Source organism: Miscanthus floridulus, chromosome 10 (assembly GCF_019320115.1).
Source record: "Miscanthus floridulus cultivar M001 chromosome 10, ASM1932011v1, whole genome shotgun sequence".
NCBI classification, from domain to species: Eukaryota; Viridiplantae; Streptophyta; class Magnoliopsida; order Poales; family Poaceae; genus Miscanthus; species Miscanthus floridulus.
Window position 1 is genome coordinate 108,035,434 of NC_089589.1, and position 22,170 is coordinate 108,057,603.

Genomic DNA, 22,170 nt, shown 5'->3' on the forward strand with positions numbered 1-22,170 from the left:
GTGTGGAGATGGTGGTATATCAATCCCAGGATTGAAACCTGGCTCTGGATGGGAATGGGATGGAATGTGTATGGAAATGGTGTTAAAACTTGACCAACTATTATTATATACTTGATACGCTATTGCATAGGAAACCCCAGCCTTATAGGTTCCTTTTGATTATATCCAACTTACATCCAATTTCCACAAAGCAATGCTCATAGGGTGGGAGTGGCCAGTACAAATCATACTGATAAATTTTGGCACACAGGTTCTACTGAGGAGTATAGTTCTGAGGAGTTTGACAGTTGAGGGGTTCGTGCCTACGCTCGAGTTTGGCGATCTTATCTTCAAGCTGTTCTGAATGAATGCTACTTTTGATTCCGCCAATGCGGCGATGTAATAATTTATGTAATTCCGCACTATTTGTACTCTGATATTATCGTTGTATGGATATGATATTCGACTGGAATTTGGGTAATATGATCTACAACGGTCTTATTACACTTTGACTCTGTGGATTTCCCTTCGCGGAAATTCGGGTCGCTTCAGTTGGTATCAGAACCATACTTGACCATAGGACGAAACCCTCATAAATGGACGATAGAATAGGACGTGAACAGCCCTTCTTTCGGTTATATACCGACCCTGCATTTACTTTTATGCAAGGCTTATCTATTATTGACCTGCTAACACCTATTCCGTAAAACATGCAGATGGCAATGAACGTCGACTAGCCGCCTCTAGGACCGTTACCTCTGGACCACGCCAAGCTTACCTTCGACCTACATGAGCTCGGGGGTTTTGCACAGACCCTCTGCCGAGTTCTCGTCACATTAGGTGTCCCCGACGAGCTTGCCAAGGTCACCTGCACCAGGAAGCCAGCTCAGGAAGGAGGAATCGAAGGACCGATTGTCACCTCAGTCGAGTTCCTAGCTAGCACTACCTTACCTTCTGTCCTAGCTTTCACCGAGTTGGCTATAGAGGACATAGTCGAGGAGGGACTACAAGCTATCTCACACAAGGCACTTCGCAGAGTGATGAGGGACCACTACGAGCACCTGAAGATGATAGAGTTCCGTCTACTTCCCCAGGCCCTCGACCTCAGCCTTACCCCTAGTGAGCAGACCTTCGCAGCCAGCAGAGTTATCTTTGCCGAGGAGGACAGATGCCTTCATGTCTCAGCTATCCACCTACTGGAGCAGGACAGGTACGTGACCCAGCTGGAGTAGAGGAGACATCAGGACCAGGCCCTTCTGTGGGAGTACTAGGAGCGAGACTCAAAGGGAGCACAGGAGCGAGCTAGTCTACTTGAGACAGTCGCCAAGCTGCAGGACGAGCTCAACCATCGTGAAGAAGTCCACAGAACCGAGGTCGCTGACTTACAGGACAAAGCCGCCGACCTAGGCAATAGGAACTGCTACCTCAACAGCAAGGTCTTGGAGTTGTAGAGAGAGTTAGATGACAAGAAGGCCGAGTTCAACCGCAGAGGAGACAGAGAGAGGTCCAAGGGGATTGATATGCTAAAAATCCAATCTCGGAACAAGATCATGACTCAGGATTTAGAGGAGTTTAGGAGGAAGGCCGTTCGCAACCAGGGTCACCTGATCGAGGCACTCAGGCAGAATGAGTACCTACAGGACAAGTGTGAGAGGACATGGTAGGCTTGGCAGAAGTCTGACAGGAAGCGCCTCAGGGAGATGAAGGGTATGTGGGATCAGCTGCCCAAAGAGATTTGCAGCAAGACGAAGCCTAGGATAGAGGAGTTTGAGTTAGCCCAAACTCGCCTCAACCTAGACGCCTGCCCTACCCTACCTGGAGACAAGCCTACTGAGGAGCTCGCCGAGGCCCTGAAGTACGCGTCCTAACTTCACAAGTCTGAGAGGAGATCGAGATCGAGAACAGTCGTATCCTAGCTGCGGTGTACGAGTTAGAGTAGATGACCCTGCATGGTCATGAGTCATGTCAGTGGCTTCCATAGGTTGTACCCCATGATGTACACCTTATGAGATGTATTATGAGACACTATGCGTAGTACGATTCTCGCAAATCTTCAAGTGTAATTATTGGAGATGATGTTATGTAATAAAACCCATGTAATGAATGTTTTGGATCTTATTGCATCTTATGGATCTTATTGCCTCTTTGTAATGAGTGTTGGATAGTATAAATGTTTTTCTTTAAATCATCAAAATCATGTAATCATATTGAATTGTAAGCACTTATGGCACAAACACTAAAAATTTCTATGATCCGTGTTGCAGAGGCCGAATCACCGATCTAATCGCCTAATGAACCATGGACGTGCGCCCACCCCCGAACCAGTCAAACCAAATGGGGGATGTGGTGGCAACAACCGTGGCCGTGGCTGTGGCCGTGGACGTGGAGGGATACCCTTCAACCTGGAGAATACCCCACCGCCTGAGGAGAACATCCCGCCACCACCACCACCAAACCTGGTAGAAGTGATGGCACAACAGACCCAGCTTCTTGCAGCTCTTGTTGACGGAGCAAACCGTTGCTAGGGAGGTCAGCATAATGACTTCCAGAGGAAGCTGGAAGGATTCCTGAAGCTAAGGCCACCTACCTATGATGGCACTGACCCTGACCTACTTGTAGCCGATGACTGGCTCAAGGAGATGGAGAAGAAGCTTGACCTCACTACTTTCACCGACAATGAGTGTGTTGGAGCTGCCACACACCAGCTCACAGGTGCAGCACGCACCTAGTGGGACAGTTTTAGTGATTCCCATGAGGACCCTGCCAACATCTCATGGGAAGTGTTCGCCGAAGCATTCACTGAGTATCACATTCCCAAGGGTATCATGGAGGCCAAAGCTGAGGAGTTCCGCAACATCAAGATGGGAAAGGACAGGGTGACTGAGTACACTACTCGTTTCACCAACCTTCTGCGCTATGCACCTTCCTATGTTGTAAACTCTGAGAAGGAGAAGCTGTACTATTACCTCAAGGGACTTAACCTGCACATCAAGCTAAAGTTTGGCGGTATTGAGAGTAACATGTTGTGTGCTCTGGTGGATCGCTGCATCCAGATCGAGAAAGATTGTGCTGAAGCTAGAGAGGAGTACAGGGAGAGGAAGCGTAAGCCTGAGGGGTCCTTCCGTGGCCGTGATCGTAAGAGGTTCCGCAGAGATGCACCATCTAGGGAATGCTCTCGCCACAACAGGGATGACAACCCTGGATCGAGTAGGGGTAGTGGAGGCTACACCGCTAAATACTCTCGCCCTGCTCAGGATCGTTACACCTGGGATCATTATGCTCAGGACCGCAACACTCAAGACCATTTCAATCGTTCCCGCTCTATGAATGAACACCCAGCACAGAACCACTCCACACCAAGCACTGGAAACTGGAAGGCACCCGCGCCAACCCCTATAGGCGGTATGCCTTTCACCTGCTTCGCTTGTGGCCAGCCAGGTCACAAAGTCGCTGAGTGCCCACAGAATTCAGCTGCTCAGAAGTCTCAGTTCAAGGGATCTGCTACCCGTGGACGCCTCAACCATCTGGACGCCGAGGAAGCATAGGCTGCCCCTGATGTTGTGTACGGTATGTTCTTAGTTAATGGCAATACTGCATCAGTTCTATTTGACTCTGGAGCAACTTGTTCTTACATATCATCCAAATTTGCATGAGAGCATGACTTACCTGTAACCCCACGTGGAAAGCCTATCATCACCAGTTCACCTTTAGGAGACCTCAAGTGCACCCACATCTGTAAGGGAGTGAGTCTTCCCATTGAGGGTCTTATCTTTAAAGCTGACCTAACCCTGTTACCTTTCACTAACCTAGATGTCATCTTAGGCATGGATTGGCTAACCATTCACCGAGGTATCATATCATGTTCACCTAGATATGTCCAAGTGACCCACCCATCAGGCCAAGTTATTAGATGTGAACCCCAGTCCGGAAAGTCCACCTCTATCCTATGTGCCCTTAAAGCCAGTTCAGAATCACAAAAAGAGGAGAAGATAGTTCATGATGTGCCTGTGGTTAGAGACTATCCCGATGTATTCCCTAAAGAATTACCGGGTATGCCACCAAACCGTGATGTAGAATTCATCATTGATCTTTTGCCGGGAACAGGACCCATTGCCAAGAGACCCTATCGCATGTCAGTTGATGAACTAGCCGAGCTCAAGAAACAGCTTGATGAGCTCATCTCAAAGGGATATATCAGACCCAGTGCTTCACCCTGGGGATCCCCTGTTCTGTTTGTTAAGAAGAAGGATGGCTTAATGAGAATGTGTATTGATTACCGGAACTTGAACGCAGTCACCATCAAGAACAAGTACCCGCTACCAAGAATTGATGATCTGCTTGACCAGCTCAGAGGTGCAAAGTATTTTTCCAAGATTGATCTCAGATCTGGCTATCATCATATGAAGATTCGAGAGAGTGACATCCCAAAGACAGTTTTTGTGACTAGGTATGGGCAGTTTGAGTTCACCGTGGTGTCCTTTGGACTCATGAATGCTCCTGCATACTTCATGAACATGATGAATAAGGTTTTCATGGATGAACTAGATAAGTTCGTGGTGGTATTCATTGACGACATCCTTGTCTATTCATCCACCGCTGAAGAACATGAACAACATCTGAGAACGGTGCTTGAGAAACTAGCCCAACATCAGCTCTACGCAAAGTTCAGCAAATGCGAGTTTTGGCTACAGAAAGTTGCCTTCCTAGGCCATGTACTATCAGCTGAAGGAGTCGCAGTTGATCCAGCCAAGATTGAAGCTGTGAAAGAGTGGGATCAACCCTGTAATGTGACAGAAGTCAGAAGTTTCTTGGGATTGTCTGGATATTATCGCCGATTCATCGAGAACTTTTCCAAGATAGCCCATCCGATGACCAACCTTCTGAAGAAGACCAAGGAGTTTGAATGGACGCCCAAGTGCGAGCGAAGCTTTTAAGAGTTGAAACAGAAGCTTACCACAACTCCTGTGCTAGCATTGCCTGATATCAGCAAAGATTTCGTGGTCTATTGTGATGCATCCCGTCAAGGACTTGGTTGTGTACTAATGCAAGATGGAAGAGTGATAGCATATGCGTCTCGATAGTTGAAAGAACACGAGAACCATTACCCTACTCATGATCTTGAGTTAGCAGCAGTGGTGCATGCCTTGAAGATCTAGAGACACTACTTGATAGGCAACAAGTGTGATATCTATACGGATCACAAGAGCTTGAAGTACTTTTTCACTCAAGAAGATTTGAATATGAGGCAACGTCGATGGCTTGAGTTGATCAAGGACTATGACTTGTAAATTCACTATCATCCAGGAAAAGCTAATGTAGTCGCAGATGCTCTCAGTCGCAAGAGTTACTCTCACACTTTGATCATAGAATCCGTACCACCTGAACTCAAGGAAGAGATTGATGATTTCCAACTTGAGATACTACCGCATGACTTGTTGAATGAGCTCCGCATACAGTATGATCTCACAGATCGCATCCATCAAGCTCAGAAAAGTTGCGAAGAGATCGAATATCTCCATGGTCTGATGAAACTAGGCTACAAGACCAACCACCAGGAAGATGAACAAGGAACCATCTGGTTCAAGAATAGAATCTGTGTTCCATCTGACCCAGCACTACGGGAGGAAATTCTGTCTGAAGCCCATGATTCTAAGTACTGTATTCACCCTGGAAATTCAAAGATGTATCAAGACTTGAAGAAACACTTTTGGTGGAAAGGCATAAAGACCGACATTGCGGGACATGTGGCACGATGTGACACCTATAATAGAGTCAAGGCTGAACATCAAAGGCCTACAGGATTACTGAAGCCTCTTGACGTTCCTGAGTGGAAATGGGAGAGCATATCCATGGATTTCATAATTGGATTGCCCCGTTCATAGAAAGGCAATGATTCCATCTGGGTGATTGTTGATCGTTTGACCAAGATTGCTCACTTTATACCAGTTAAGACCAAGACCAATGCTGAAAAATTAGCAGATCTATATGTTGAGCATATCCTCAGACTGCATGGAGCTCCCTCTAGTATTGTATCTGATCGTGGTCCTCAGTTTGTGTCCCGATTCTGGGAAGCTCTGCACAAGTCCATTGGAACCAAACTTGATTTCCGTACCGCTTATCACCCATAGACAGATGGACAGACAGAACGAGTAAATCATATCTTAGAAGACATGCTTCAGGCTAGTGTACTGAATTATGGCTCTGATTGGGAGAAATGTCTACCCTATGAAGAGTTCTCTTACAACAATAGCTACCAAGCCAGCATCAAGATGTCGCCGTTTGAAGCTCTGTATGGCAGACCTTGTAAGACACCTTTGATGTGGTCCCAACCGGGAGAAAGATCGTTCTTTGATTCCGCTAAGATCCAAGATGCAGAAGGAGTTGCTCAAGTAAAGGAGAATTTGAGAATTGCTCAAAGTCGATACAAGAGTTATGCTAATAAAAGGAGAAGAGAACTTGAGTTCAATGTGGGAGATTTTGTCTATCTCAAGGTATCCCCGCTATGTGGAACTGTCAGATTCCATGTGAAAGGAAAGCTTGCCCCTAGATTTGTTGGCCCATACAAGATTTGCAAGAGGATTGGAAAGCTCACCTACAAACTTGAGCTACCCAAGGAATTGATGGGTGTACATCCCGTATTCCATGTCTCACAGCTACGCAAGTGTTTGAGAGTGCCCGATGAAGTAGTTCCAACTGATACACTTGACATTCAAGATACACTTGAGTATAAAGAACATCCTATCAGAATTCTGGGCAGAGATACCAAAGAGACCCGAAGCAAGACTATCCCTATGTGCAAGATCCAATGGAGCAATCACACTGAGAGAGAAGCAACGTGGGAGAAAGAGTCTGACCTCCGGCTACGATATCCTTACCTCTTCGAAGAGTACGTTACGCTTTAATCTCGGGGACGAGATTCTATTAAGGGGGTAGGACTGTAACAACCCAAAAATCCATACACCAAAAATACCAACTACAAATTTTTTTCTTAAAACTCCCATGTGATGATGAGTGTCATGTATAGAAACCCAACCTAAGAGATGCATTAGGTCTAACCCCAACCTAAGTCAACACATAAGCATGGCATGCCATTTGTTAATCATGTTTATTTAAATACTAACAAATGAAACATAGCATACATTGTTAACTCACATGGTGATTTGGAATTTTCATTGTTTTATGTAATGCCTAAAAACTCCTTTAAAGAAACACACCATAAACCAAAGAATAAAGGTTTAAAAAGAAAACTATTTCTATTTGTGTATAACAAAACTACACCTATTTTTGTTATACAAAATAGCTAAATAAATTCCTTATATATATATAAATGATATGGGCATCATATCTAAAAGGTACACCAATTTGGAATTCAAATTTCAAACCAAAATTTGAATTCAAAACAAAGAAGAAGAAAAACAAAATAGAAAAAGAAAAGGAAGAAGGAAGACTCACAGCAGCCAGGCCTGCTCGGCTTCGCGGCCCAGCCAGCCCAACCGCGCCCGCCTTCCACCCAGCGCGCGCGCACGTGGCCCACGAGCCAGCCCAGCACGCCGCTCACGCCCGCGCGCCCGTCTGCCTTGCTCGCTGCCGCTGCCACAGGACCCCACCCGTTAGCCACACGCCAGCCACAGTGTCGTCTTCCTCCCCCCACGCCGATCACTTCTCTGACCAAGCCCCGACAGCGCTGGTAGGAGCGGGCCAGGAGGTCACACCCGGGGCATGGCCCTGTCCCCTTGGTGCCGCGCCCATGCAACCACGCACGGGCCGTTGGATGCAGTGCATGCGCCTCCACCGCACGATGCCGTCCGCCATTGGAGCTTGGAGCTCGGCTATAAAGCCCCGGCCCCGGGAGCCCCCGAGCTCTCCCATCGCCCCGCTGCCACTTTGTGGCCATCCACAGCGCACCCGAGCCAAGAGAGCAGAGTGAGAAGAGGAAGAAGAAGGGGGAGTGCCGAAGCCGTGCGACATCGCCGGTGTCGACGGAGCAGAGGACGTCGCCCTGATCAAGCACGTCGACGCTGCTGCTCGGCACGGCACAGCATCGACTCTACACGGCCGCAACCCGCCACTGCACCGCCATCCATACACCTTCGACACCAACGGTGAGCCCCCGAGTCCTTCCCTGCTCGCCGCCTGACATGCTGCTTCGGCCATGGCGCTCTACACCGGGAGCGCGTAGGCCAAGGCCGTCTCCGGCCCCTGGGTACACTCGCACTCATGCGCACATCCACGACCACGATGAAACTGCCCCACCGACGCCCCGTAGTACTCTTGCGAGCCTGCGTCGTTCACCACCGGACCGCCGCCATGGCCGAATCAAGCCGCCACCGTGGCCAAAGCCACCGGGGACTCCTGAAGACCTTTCGACCTACCCGACAAGCCCACTGGAGCATCGTGATGCTCACACGCACCACCGAGGCGCCTCTCTGAGGTCGTAGCCACCTCACCGACGCCACCGTCGTGCCCGGAAGACCACCGCCATGGCCGGCACACCACGGGACCCCGTACGCGACGCTAACCCCACCAACGAGGACGCCGAGGCTCGGCGGAGCTTTCACCCGCATCGATTGCGCACCAGCGTCACTAGCGAGGCTCACCGGGCGCTCGCCGCCGGCGTGTAAGCCGCCGTGGGAAAAACAAAGGAGAGGGGGTGAGATGGGCAGCGCAGCCCTGCACTCGGTGCACGTGAGCCGAGCCGAAAGGAAAAGACGGTGGACTCGGTCCACTGTAGGCCTGCAAATGGTCCATGGACCGTGAACCTGAGTTCACCGTGGACCACACAGTGCGGGCCGCACGGTAGACGAAGCCCAGTAGGAGCCCATGACAACGACGTGGCAGCGCCACAGCATGCCACGTGTCCGGGTCGGACCGGCCCAACCCAAGCCCGCCAGAGCCCGTTTGAGACCCGGTCCGTGTTGACTGTTGATCGGTCAACGTTGACTGTTGACCTGGCCCCACATGTCAGTGGCACAAACACTCTAGACCCACATGTCAGATGGTGACGTCATGCTGACGTCACGCGGGACCCACACGTCAGAAGCCAACACAGTCGGGGTGACGTCATGCTGACGTCACGATGACATCAGCTGCTGACGTCAGTAGCCCTGGCCCCACACGTCAGTGACCCTGACCGTTGACCGTTGACTCACCCGTTGACTTGACGTTGACTTTGACCGGACCTACATGTCAGTGACCCAAGAGCCTCTGGCCCCACCTATCGGAAACGATGACGTTGATGACGTCATGCTGACGTCAGCTGGACCCCACCTGTCAGCTCAGAACCGAGATGCTGACGTCAGCATGCCACGTGGACCAGTCACAGCGTGACACGTGTCAGCCCAGGATTAATTCAGCCTTTTCCATTTTGAGAGATGATTTAATCTTCGGAAATTCATAACTAATTCATACGACCTCAGAAAAATATGAAACTAGGACCAAAATTCATCTAAAATCGAGCTCTACGCAATGAACCCATGTTTGAGTGCATTTGGCTCTTTTGAATTTTCATTGCTTCTTTGTGCTATTCTATAGACGTCGCTAACGCGACTATAATGCGATCGTTTGCAGACTCGGAGGAGAACCGGACGGACGAGGATCGTGAGTACCGTGAGGAGTACGGAGACGACTACACTGAAGGTGCCACATCCCACCCAATCTCGTAGCACCTATTACGCATGGCTAATATAGAACTGCTATTACTTTACTTTACTGTTGTAATCATACTACGATAGGACTTGCATGATAGTATGCTTTCTTGATAGCCTTTGCCTTGACGCAACCTTACCCCTGCTCACCCTGCTGTTAGGCTAAGTCACACGCTTGCTGCTATATTTCACTGCTTATTATTTCTACTACGCTTATATATACCATATTGATGCGTGGTGGAAACTGGAGTTATCTGGACTATGGGGTGAGTGCTGCGTGTGTGACTTGGGTGTGTGGAGGGTGAGGGTTGTGTCGACCAAGTTGGAGTATACGACGAGCCTAGGGCAAGTCTTGCCATGGGGTGCTACCTGGGCACCCTTGGAATGGATACCTGTGGTGGGTAAATGGTATATGAGGTGGCCCTGGGTGTGAACCTGTGATGGGAGGAGCTCGGGATGGAGGTGCTGTGGTGGCACGATAAATGGAAACCCTGATGAAGACATTCTGGCTTGATCATCCCTAAGGACTTACTAGTACTCAGATTTACCTAGAAGCCTTACGTACCACTCGCCCTATATGGTGCAGGACGGCCGGACTACTGGGTAGGATATTGCCACTGCTGCTAGGTTGATAGCGGACAGTGTAAGGAGGTACGGGGCGCGGAGGATTTCCCCCACACCCTTCCGAGACTTCATGGAGACCTTGTGCACCTGGCTCATGACTCACAGTTTCAGCCACCCCAGACCAGACTTGGGGTGTACCAGGGCTGAATGATAGAGTGACATTATCCTAGGCTAGCAAGCGGCCGGAATTAGCCCAGTTGACGACGGTCAGCGAGGAAGGTGGATCTTGTGGGTATGTAAAACCTCTGCAGAGTGTATGGTTGATCGATCAATACATATGCCGACTTGTAGGCTATGGACCTTTCCTGGGTTTCGCTTAAACTAGATAGTGAGATGAATCCTTCTCTTCTTCCCCCGGGAGAGAGTGTCGATCGTAGCCGGGGGCTACGGGCCTTGAGACAGTGCCGAGAGTGAGTTGGCCTATCGACTGAGCGATGGTATGGAGATGGTGTGGAGATGGTGGTATATCGATCCCAGAATTGAAACCTGGCTCTGGATGGGAATGTGATGGAATGTGTGTGAAAATGGTGTTAAAACTTGACCAACTATTATTATATACTTGATACGCTATTGCATAGGAAATCCCAGCCTTATAGGTTCCTTTTGATTATATCCAACTTGCATCCAATTTATACAAAGCAATGCTCATAGGGTGGGAGTGGCCAGTACAAATCGTACTGATAAATTTTGGCGCACAGGTTCTGCTGAGGAGTATAGTTCCGAGGAGTTTGACGGTTGAGGGGTTCGTGCCTACGCTCGAGTTTGGCGATCTTATCTTCAAGCTGTTCTGAATGAATGCTATTTTTGATTCCGCCAATGCGGCGATGTAATAATTTATGTAATTCTGCACTATTTGTACTCTGATATTATCGTTGTATGGATATGATATTCGACTAGAATTTGAGTAATATGATCTACAACGGTCTTATTACACTTTGACTCTGTGGATTTTCCTTCGCGGAAATTCGGGTCGCTTCAGTTGGTATGGTGGCTTGGCCGTGGGCCTGCATGCCCCAACCCAACGGTGGCCTAGGCATCAAGGATCTGTACTCTTTCAGTCGGGCTCTAAGGCTGAGATGGCTGTGGTTCCAGTGGGACGGCAGACAAAAACCATGGAATGGATTGCAATTACCAATCTCGGAGGATGACACAGCCCTTTTTAATGCAGGCACCGTCGTAACCTTGGGGAATGGTCGCAAGGCATGCTTCTGGACATCGCGCTGGCTGCATGGTGAAACTCTCGCGGCCTGCTTTCGGGGGCTGCATAGGCATAGCAAGAGGAAAAACAGGACGGTGGCGGATGCAGTCACAAAGAACCGATGGATTGCGGACGTTGATCACAACTTAAATCGGCAACTCATTATGGAATACATCAGGCTTTGGGAGGAGCTGGATAATATAGTTCTGATAGAGGAACAGGAAGACACCATCACCTGGATTCTCACGTGTGATGACAAATATACAGCCAAATCGGCATACTCTATGCAATTTGAGGGCAGAACTAAATGTATGGTTGCAACACAGACGTGGAAAACGAAGGCTCCACCAAAATGCAAGTTTTTCATATGGCTGATTCTGAAAGACAGGATATGGATTGCTGCGCGTTTGCAACGCAGAGGTTGGCCAAATGAATATTTTTGCCAACTGTGTATCAGGAACTTGGAGACTACCCAGCATCTGTTCTGTGAGTGTCATGTATCAAGGAAAGTCTGGGAAGGGATAGCGAACTGGATTCAGGCTCCGTTTCTGCTGCCAGCAAACTGGAAAGACAGCCCCACTATGAGCGAGTGGTTCACTGATTTGATAGCTCCTGCTGATCCCACCTTTAGGCCGGGATTACAGTCGATGGTCATGCTAACGATATGGGAAATTTGGCGCGAGAGGAACAACCGCGTCTTCAGAAAGGTAACTAGGACAGTATCCCAAATCGTCTACAGCATTCAGGATGAAGCGAGGACATGGAGACTAGATGGGAATCGTGATTTTGACATGCTGTTGCCGGTCTCGGGCCCTGCCTAGTAGGTAGATCATCTGGTTGTGTCTATTGCTTCATGTAAATCGAATTCTTGTGTAATCAGGGGTGGTGAGGGACTCTGCTGCTGAGACCCAAGCAAAATAGGTGCGGCACATCTTGTGCCGGATAAAACTTTGTATTTGCTCTTCTCTTAATTCAATGAGAGCCGGTAACTGATCTTTCAAAAAAAAAAAAGATGCATAGTAACCATAGTCACCACTAATTTACATACACACGTATACGGAGAAAAATCGAATCCGGGAGTGCTCGCTTTGAGCAATCAATGTACAATGCGGTTTTCCAATGGGATTGAAACAGGGAAAACTTTACTTATTATGTGTACTAAGATGTTCATATTAGTAACATAACCTTTGTTCACAACAAATGCTATAAAAGTTTGTCAACTCAGTCCTTTAAAGGTGCTCATCGAGAGGTTGTGTTTGTACATTCATACGAGTGAGTGTGAGTGTCTATAATAATTTGAAAAAAAAAATGAGAAAGTTATTTTAAAAGTTTTATACATAATTTGCACTTAACTTTATACTTTTTCTAAAAGCAAAAACTTACAGGAATAAAAAACTTTAAAGAAGGCAATTAAAAAAACTCGTTGTTTTTCAGTCCTATGTGCGTAGTATGGAACGGCTGCAGTCCCCGTGCAGCCATGCTCATCCGGTGCATGGCGTGCGCAGGCCCAGAAACGACACCCTTCACCTACTTCCCTGTGCGGAAAAAAATTTGGGTGTGGCGCACCCACGCGCTGGTGCGCCTCCCTACTGGATGGACGCCACGTGGGTTTGGCAGGTCATGGGCAGAGCAAGTCGCAGGTACGGGCGACGGTGACATGGGAGGAGAATTGTGATGGGAACAAGTGCATCTGGAGCTGAGCCTTGTGCTGATCTGAAGCCTTTCGGGGGATCGTTTACTGCTGCCGTGCGATGGATTAGGCCCATGTGGCGTCCATCCAGAAGGCGCACGAGCGCGTGGGTGTGCCCGTCGCGCACCTAATTTTCTTCCCCTGCCCGGCACAACCAGCGAACACTCCAAATCCCAAGCACTCCTCCCCTGCAAGCTGTGGTCACGTGACGCGCGGCCACACCACCCCGGCGGCCGTCGTCGCATGCTCGCTCGCTCACTGTCACGGTGCAGCTCGGCTGCTCGCAGCCAAGCCACACCGAACACGGACAGCCACCGCGCGACGTGGTCTCGCCGCGCGACGCCCACGCCGCGCCACGTCGCCATGCACGCCGCCACGTCCCCGATCGATCGATCTCCTCCTCCTCCTCGTCCCAACGCATGCGCCGCGTCGATTATCCACTTCCCCCACGCTTCTATAAATACCTCGCCTCATGCTCGGCCATGGCCATCGACCAACCCATCTCACTTCGTCCATCACACAATCCACTCCGGGCTGTAGTAGTAGTGGTAGCTTGTGATCTGTCGACGATCGCTGGTCGAGTGGCAGACGACGGACATGGGGAAGGGTAGTGGGGGTGCATGGTGGGCGTTCCTCCTGCTCGCCGGCGTGCTGCTGGCCGCAGCCGCCACGGCCGCCGGCGCGGAGGAAGACGGCGGAGTGGACAACCCGGACGGCAAGAAGGAGGACCTGAGGTGGTGCAAGAAGGCGTGCGAGTGGCAGTACGGAGAGGACACCCCGCGGAAGCGGGAGTGCGAGAGCCAGTGCCGCAAGCGGCACCAGCATGCTGACGCTGACGCCGCCGACGAGGAGGAGGAGTACGAGAGCGGCCGCGGCCGTGGTGGCCGCGGCGGCGAGGGCGGCAAGTGCCGGGAGAGGTGCGAGCGCCACCACCGCGGGGACTGGTGGGAGAAGCAGCGCTGCTTGATGGACTGCAAGAGCCGGGAGCAGGAGCAGGGCGGTAGCGGCGGCCGGCGCCGCGAGGAGGACGACGGCGACCGCTGCCAGTGCCAGAAGAAGTGCGAGCGCCACCACGACCGGGGGAGCAAGCAGCAGTGCGTCGAGGCCTGCGAGCGCCGGCGACAGGAGGGCGGTGGCGGTAGCCGTGACGACGCCGACGTCGACGAGGACAGCGACCGGTGCCAGAAGAGATGCCAGCACTACAGCGACCGTCAGGCGAGGCGGTGGTGCGTGCAACGCTGCGAGCATAAGCAACAGGAGGACGCCGACGACGAGGACAGCGACCGGTGCCAGAAGAGATGCCAGCACTACAGCGACCGGCAGGCGAGGCAGTGGTGCGTGCAACGCTGCGAGCGTCAGGGGCAGGAGGACGCTGCCGACGAGGACAGGTACCCCGGCGAGCGGTGCCAGAAGAGATGCCAGCACCACAGCGACTGGATGAAAAAGCTGCGGTGCATGGAACGGTGCGAGCGCGGGCGACAGGTGGAGGAAGGTGGCGCCCGCGACGACGCCGCCGACGAGGACAACAGCGACCGCGGCGACCGGTGCCAGACGCAGTGCCAGCACTACCGCGACTGGGACAAGAAGCAGCAGTGCGTGCGCGACTGCCGCCGCGGCCGCCGTGGCTGGGAGACGGTGGCCACCGGCGCCATCCTCGAGGTGGTGTGACGGCCGGCGACGACGACGTGCATGGCGTGGCGCGGCTAAATAATAAAAGGGTGCACGTGTACGTGTCACCGGGCGTGGCTCTCTGCAGGGACCCATGGACCAAGTACTACTGCTCGTTCGTACGTATATAGGCCCGTGTATACGTACGTACGTGTGTATACGTCTTGCTGCACGTATGTAGAGAGACGTGAGAATATAGAGTGGTAGATGCATGCACGGCGGCCATGGCTTTCCGATGAGTGATCTAGCTGTGTACTCATGTGTTATCGTGATGTTGTTTGATGAGGGAACTAACAGAAGCTAGTTTATATGGTGACACTGTTTGTCTAAGTACGCTTGTACAAGTTGAGAGGCTATGTGTAAGTGAAATGTGGTATAAATAAGTAAAATGGCGCCTTTTTCGGAAACTCTATGGTTAAGCAAGTTGTTTCAAATCAAGATTTGGTGCTATGAGATAACATTTGAGCCTTCAACCACAAGCTTTATTTTGCATATAATTAGCACTAAGGCATATCAATAAATCGAGGTAATTTTTTTTTCAACATGTCCTCTCTCCCTTCTAGTTTACTGAGAAGGTTGCAATCCCTCTCATATAGCCAGCAGCATATGCAGCTCAAGCAAATAGTTTAGAGTTTGGTCTTCCCTCTCCACCGTTGCTTGAAGAAATAAATCGACAGCTCGCAAGCACTGACTTGCAAGCTATCACTAGCCTAAACAATCTTCATGTGCACTACTACCGTCAGAATTTGTAGGGGCAGCTGGTAAGGATTCGTAGGGGCGGTTTCCTCAGCCGCCCCTAAGCAACCGTGTCTATAAATCATTGATTTGTAGGAGCGGTTCCTAAGCCGTCCCTGTAAATCGATTTGTTGGGACGGCTGGTGTTATGAGCCGCCACTACAAAAGAATTTGCAGGGGCGGCTGATAACACCAGCCGCCTCTACAATTTAGATTTGCAGGGGCGGCTGTGACACCAACCGCCTCTATAGTTTCCATTTGTAGGGGCGGTTAAATATAGAACCGCCCCTACAGTACCTTTTCTCACCAAAAAAATTCAGATTTGTAAATTCAAATCTGACCGGAACATATATACATATATAATTCACAAGGCCAATATATCAACAGCTAATTCACAAGAAGATATATAAATATACATATATAATTCACAAGAACATTATATCCAATAATACTACAAGTCCAAATCACAAGAACAAATATAATTCATCATTACATTCACATAATCCATAAGTACGATAGTTCCAAAAGTCCGATAACATTACTAATGTCACATTCCATTCACAAGTCCAATCAACGGCCTAAGCCGAAGATGTTGATATTGAGGATTCCTACCTAATTCGGTCGCTCGGTCATGGTAAATGCCTCTGACGTGTACAATCTGGTCCATTATGAAGTTACAAAGGTCGCCGACGAGCTCCAAGAGGTTATCATCTTTGTATGGATCATTTCTCACACCTTTCTCATCTTGTCACTACAAGAAAATAAGTTTAGGCATATCTAAAAACAGAGGGCATATCTAAACACAGTGGGCATATCTAAATGTTGGGTAAGAATTTACACAAGCATCAAAGTTTGAACACAAGACAAAGTTGTATTCATTTCATGATCGTACTGTACATGTCAGAGGGGGTATTTATAGGGGTCCTAGTCTTTGTACTTTACATAAAATGACTATTTTACCCCCAACTCAAATAGTTACAACCCTTTCCAACTACAAGGGCGAAGTAGTCGTTTTTTCCTTTTGAGTCTTCATTCTTCAACTTTTGTACATCAACTTTATTGAGGTCTTCGTCTTCTAGACTTAGTTGATTTTCGCTTTGATTTTCTTCTTCTCCCAGAATGTTAGGCGAAGTCAAACTCTCTCTTCGCCTAATCTTGCTTTCTTCTTTTCACCTGTGAAGACGAGATTTCTTCAGCGAAGACGGAATCTTTCCGACGAAGTCAAATTTTCACCTTCGCTTTACTTCTTTTCCCTGCAAGTAAACTTTGTTATAGAAATCACGATTTCAACTCCAAAGTTTCAGGGGTTGATTTTTCTTGACAAAGTTAAATCCCCAACAGCAACCCCTCGTGGGCGAAGGCGTACTCCAAAGGTCTGAATCCCACGAAGTTTGGAATTAAAACGAAGACAAAAAACGTCGTCCTGAACTTTGGAGTTGGTTTCTAGCCGTTAGACTGTGAACAGTTGATTTTTTTTATTTGCAATGGTCGTAATGGACCGTTGGAAGCTGAACTGTCAGGTTTGACCCGAAGCCGCCTATATATACTTTGGTCCGTTCCCCTATTTTTGCTACTTTATCAAAGACGGAGAGGTGCAACTGAAATTTTCTTTGAAGCGAAGCCAAAAAAATTTTGCGGAGCCAAAACTCTTTTCCGAAGACTATTTTCTTTTCAGGGTTGAAAGTTTTGTTGACTGAAGGTTAGTTTTAAATTCATTTGTTTATGTTTTTTCTCTTTCTTTTGTTGTTGTTGTTATTATTATTTATCTTGATGAAAAAGTTTTTTATTTTCTAGATGTCTGATCAAGAGAAGAATGCTTCTACATACTCTCCAGTTGGATCTAATCAGTCTGACTTGGGTGAAGATCTATCAGATGTTTCTGTGTCTGAGTCCGAGTTGGTTGGTGATGATACGAAGTCTTGGAAGTTTGGACAAACTTTGATGGATGATAAAGAGTTAGATTGGATGGTGACTAATCGGATGGTGGAGATGGCATATGTTCGTTTGCCTAGAAATGAAGTAATTCCTGATCCAAAACCTTATGAATGTGTGGTTTTTCGGGATCAATTTGCAGCTGGACTTCGTATGGCATGTCAAGACTTTCTTGAACAACTTTTGAAGGCATATAATATAGAAATGCATCATTTGACTCCTAATAGAATAGCGAAGATTGCTCTTTTTATTTGGGCAGTGAAGTGTCAAGATGTAAACTAGGACATCATGGCTTTTTGTGCTCTTCATGAGATGCATACTCAGTTTAGGAACAAGACTGTGGATGAGAAAACTATTATTAAATACTTTGGTTGTTGCAGTTTTAAACCTGCTCGAGGTGCTAAACAAATTTCTCCTGCTTCCAAGAATAAGTGGGTTAAAAATTGGTATCGGTATTGGTTTTACCATACAGTTCCAATGGTTGAAGAAAAGGATGAGTCAAGGAAGATTGTGAAGCACTATCCATTGGCTGCGAAGATGGGAAGGAATGCTTTTTATTGCAAGCCTGAATTTCCTAGTACAAAGAATTCAAAGATTTGTGAGAAGGCTTACAAGTTGACTGCTAATCTGCAAAGTGCTCGTGATCTTTGCAAAGAATATATTGCAGCTCGAGTTTGGCCTCTTAAGAAGGGTTGGAGTTTTGTTCGTTTCATAAGAAAGTTGTGAGGGGGAAGGATTATATTTATCCTGACAAAGAAGCTTTTCGTCCGAAGAAGTATACAAGAGATGAAGATTTTGTTTCTGCTGTTGAAGTTAAGGCAGTTGAGATTCTGGCAAAATTTTTAAAGAAGGAGAAAGATTTGATGGACAAAATTCTTGGAAAAGATTATAAGCGTTTGAATAGAATTTTTGAAATTGCCCAAATCAAATATGATGAAAAACCTCCACCAGCTTATACTCGTGCAGCGAAACCGGGCATAGAAAATGTTACTAAGAAGAAGAGAGCTGGTGGTCAACTTGCTAAGAAGACTAGCAAGAAAAAGAATGTTTTAGCTTCTTTTGATACAGAAAAAGGTTGCAGGAGATGAAGTTGATTTGGGTTTTGATGTTGACAGTCAAGAGGTTCTTAGTCAACAGGTTCGTGATGACGAGGTGAGAATGATTAGTTTAGTTTATAATTCTAGTGGTTTGACTCCGCCAATGTTGACTCCACTTGGTGACTATTTCCAGAATTTGGGGGCCAATTTGCATTCTGGTGAAGGTGTTGGTGAGGCTAGTTTGTCTTCGCCTCCGAAAAATGTTGGCGAAGACACTTTGCCTTCTTCCCCAGCTGTTCCTGCTTCTTCTCCTGTTCTTGATACTGGCGGTGCTACTGACGCAACTGCTACTACTGATGAGCAAATGGAAGAAGGTGAGATTGAAACTTTGGCTTCGCAGGAGACTGTTGGGCCATCTTCTCAAAGATTTGTTGCTGAAACTCCTCGAGGAACCACAGGAGATATTGGTGCTACTCTCCATGTTGCCTCTCCTCCCCAAGTTGTGATCCAAGATACTGATTTGGGAGGTGCGCCTGTGGAGACTGATGCCCCAAAATTTAAGGCTCATAAGGGTAAGGGTACTACTACTGTTACCCTTGATTTTGATGATTCTGATGATGATATATTTGATGAAGAGGCTGAGCATGCCCAAGCTTCTCGTCTTGCTCAGTCTAATATTGATGTGAACACTGGTGAAAATGTTGCATGTCAACTTGAAAAAAGTGTTTCCACAGGTAAGTTTGTTTGTTATTTTGCGTTGTTTGATTTGAATTTTATATTTCTGTTATTATTTTAGACTTTGTTTGTTTTTGTAGAAGAATTTTTTCATGCTCCTTCATCTCAGAAGGAGACAACTGTTGATATTAGGAAGATGAAGGATGTGGCTCAGGAGCCTGCTACTCCTGCTGAAGCCTTGGAAACAATTCCTGGTGGAGTTCACCCTAAGGCATACAAGAGGTGCATGGAGTACTGCCAAGTTCAAGGTGTGAATTTAGATACTTTTAAATTTGTTGGGATTGGCCTGGACAGACTTCGCATTATGCCAAAGAAGTCAGAGTTAAAGCTGTCAAAGTATATTGATGATGCCTTCGCAGTTCCTGACGCTGAAGCTCAACTTGCTGGAAAATCTTCCCTTGAGTTGGCAGATGCGAATGTTACCATGATTTACAAGGTATGTATATTTTTGTCTGACTTCGTATGTTAATTTTGGCTTCACGATTTGATTTTTTATAGCGTTGTATTTTTTAGAGTGCTCTTTTGCAAAGGAGTTTACATAAATCTGTTGAAGAAGAAGCGAAAAATGCGGCACTTCGCGAAAAAGGTTTGCTTGAAGAGATTAAGATTAAGTCTTTGAAATCTCAGCTTGCTGCTAAAGAAAAGGAAAGAGTAGAGACAGTTGAAGCTCTTCATGATATGGAATCAAGGTGTATCTCTGTTGGGGCCAGGCTTGAGACAAAGACTGAAGATTTTGATAATTTGAAGAAAGATTATGATAAGATTGTGAAAGAGAAAAATTACCCTGGAAAGAAGTCTGCCGAGAAGGATAAAAAATTTCATGACAAATGTAATCGTCTATGGGAGCTTTGCAGGAATTGCTATGACAAGTTTGGTGCGAAGCCAGAAGATCCTTGTTGGGAGCTTGGTGAATTTGATCCATTCTTTGCTTGGTTGTGCCGCCAATATGAGGATTTGTCAACTGTTATTCAGACTAGTGCTAATTTGAGTTGTGTGTACGCAACTCGTGCACTTTTTCATTTGATGAAAGAGGCAAAAGATCCCTCGTACGAGCAAATGTTGGATAAGGATTATAAGTTTCTTTCTGTGGAATCGTTGAGTCAAGTTTCTTCTTGGACTCAAATGCTTTGCAAGAAATATTTTAATCAATATTAGAATTTGGGTGGCAGAGAGAATGCTTTTATAAAAGCGAAGAAGAAGATGGAAAAGGTTAAATTGAAGTTTCTTCTTTTTTGTTTGCTTCTCTTTCTCTTTTATTTTATATTCTAATATTTGGTTTCCTTTTTGCAGCAGCTTGAGAAGGAAATTGCTGCTGATGAAAAGGAGCAGAGGGAATAGGACAAGCGTGAGGAACAAAGTGCTAGAGATGATGATGTTGGTGACCATCCATTTTAGTTGTCTTCGTAGTTGGGTTTTTTTTAGATTTTTAGTTGAGGGGTGAGGTTTAAAAACTTTTGACATTTGTACATATTGAACTGGGCAGGATGAAGTTGGCGTTATGCCATTGTTAATGTGTAAGGACAACTTTGTCGTTGAACCTTCGTTGTGGTTGGAGTATGCAACCATTGAGACGAACCCTACGTTTGATATATTTGTTGAACGTAAGCTGACGTAAGGTTTTAGTTATGATGTATTTTGTTTTTTGATGTTGTGGTTATTTTACTGATGATGTATGGTGTTTTTAGATTTTGAATCTAAAAATCTTATTGCTGAAAACAAGAGGTCTTATTTCCCACATGTTGTTGACTTCAGCAAATTTTCCCAGGTAGCTGTTAATTTTTCAATTTCCTTTTTTATCATGATATTTGAATGTGATAAGTCATGCTTTTGATATTCTTATCTTTCTAGTCATCGTGTTCAAGTGCTTCGCCAAGCTTTGTTTCTGAAGATTTTCTTGGCTCAGAAGTGGATCGTGTTTTGGATAAAGTTGTTGAAGACTTAATTAGTGAAGCTGCAACTATTGTAGCTTCAAAAAGTGACTGCTTGTGACTTTTGTTGTAAACTTGTTTCCCAATGTTTGTAATATGTGATAGATGATTCTATTTTATAATAAACTTGTTTTTTGTTAATGTATGAAGTTTTTGCGAAGACAATGTGTAGACCTCGCTTAGAAATTATAATTTACCTTAGTGAATTTGAAAAACGCCGTGCCCTCACTTTTTTGCGAAGGCAACCGTAGATTTCGCTTAGAAGTCATAATTCACCTTAGTGAATTTGCAAAACACCGTCCCCTCACTTTTCTGCGAAGGCAACATGTAGACTTCACTTAGAAGTCATAATTCACCTTAGTGAATTTGAAAAACGCCGTCCCCACACTTTTTTTTGCGAAGGCAACGCGTAGACTTTGCTTTAGAAGTCATAATTCACCTTAGTGAATTTGAAAAAACGTTGTCCCCTCACTTTTTTACAAAGGCAACGCGTAGACTTCGCTTTAGAAGTCATAATTCACCTTAGTGAATTTAAAAAACGCCGTCCCCTCACTTTTTTGCGAAGGCAACGTGTAGACTTTGCTTTAGAAGTCATAATTCACCTTAGTGAATTTGAAAAAACATCGTCCCCACACTTTTTTGCGAAGGCAACGCGTAGACTCTGCTTTAGAAGTCGTAATTCAACTCAGTGAATTTGAAATACTAAAGAGTAAATGAAGTGTTATGTTTTTAGATAGGTTAGCATCATTTTTTGCTTGTTCGAGAAATGATGCTACCTATTTTAGTTTTACTTTAGCCGATATTTGCGTATTTTTGGGTATATTCTTCGGCTTTTGTTTGGTTTGCTGTACTGACTTTTTTGGGGTAATAGTTTCTCATTTATATTTGATGAGAATTTACAATAGAGACTGCCTCGTTAAAAAACCGATCACCCTGTGAAGGGCTTCCCCTGAGTGGAAAAAGAGTGCAGCTCGTTTACATTTGTATTGAAACTTTGGAA

General features: G+C 46.7%; 1 protein-coding gene across 1 annotated transcript; it reads left to right on the forward strand.

The window, feature by feature from the left end:
* The first annotated feature begins 13,663 nt into the window (after positions 1–13,663).
* LOC136485274 (antimicrobial peptides-like) lies at positions 13,664–15,085 on the forward strand. The gene has a single exon (XM_066482188.1). It carries the CDS (start codon positions 13,733–13,735, stop codon positions 14,801–14,803), a length of 1,071 nt encoding a protein of 356 aa, XP_066338285.1. The 5' UTR covers positions 13,664–13,732; the 3' UTR covers positions 14,804–15,085.
* The last annotated feature ends 7,085 nt before the right edge of the window (positions 15,086–22,170 follow it).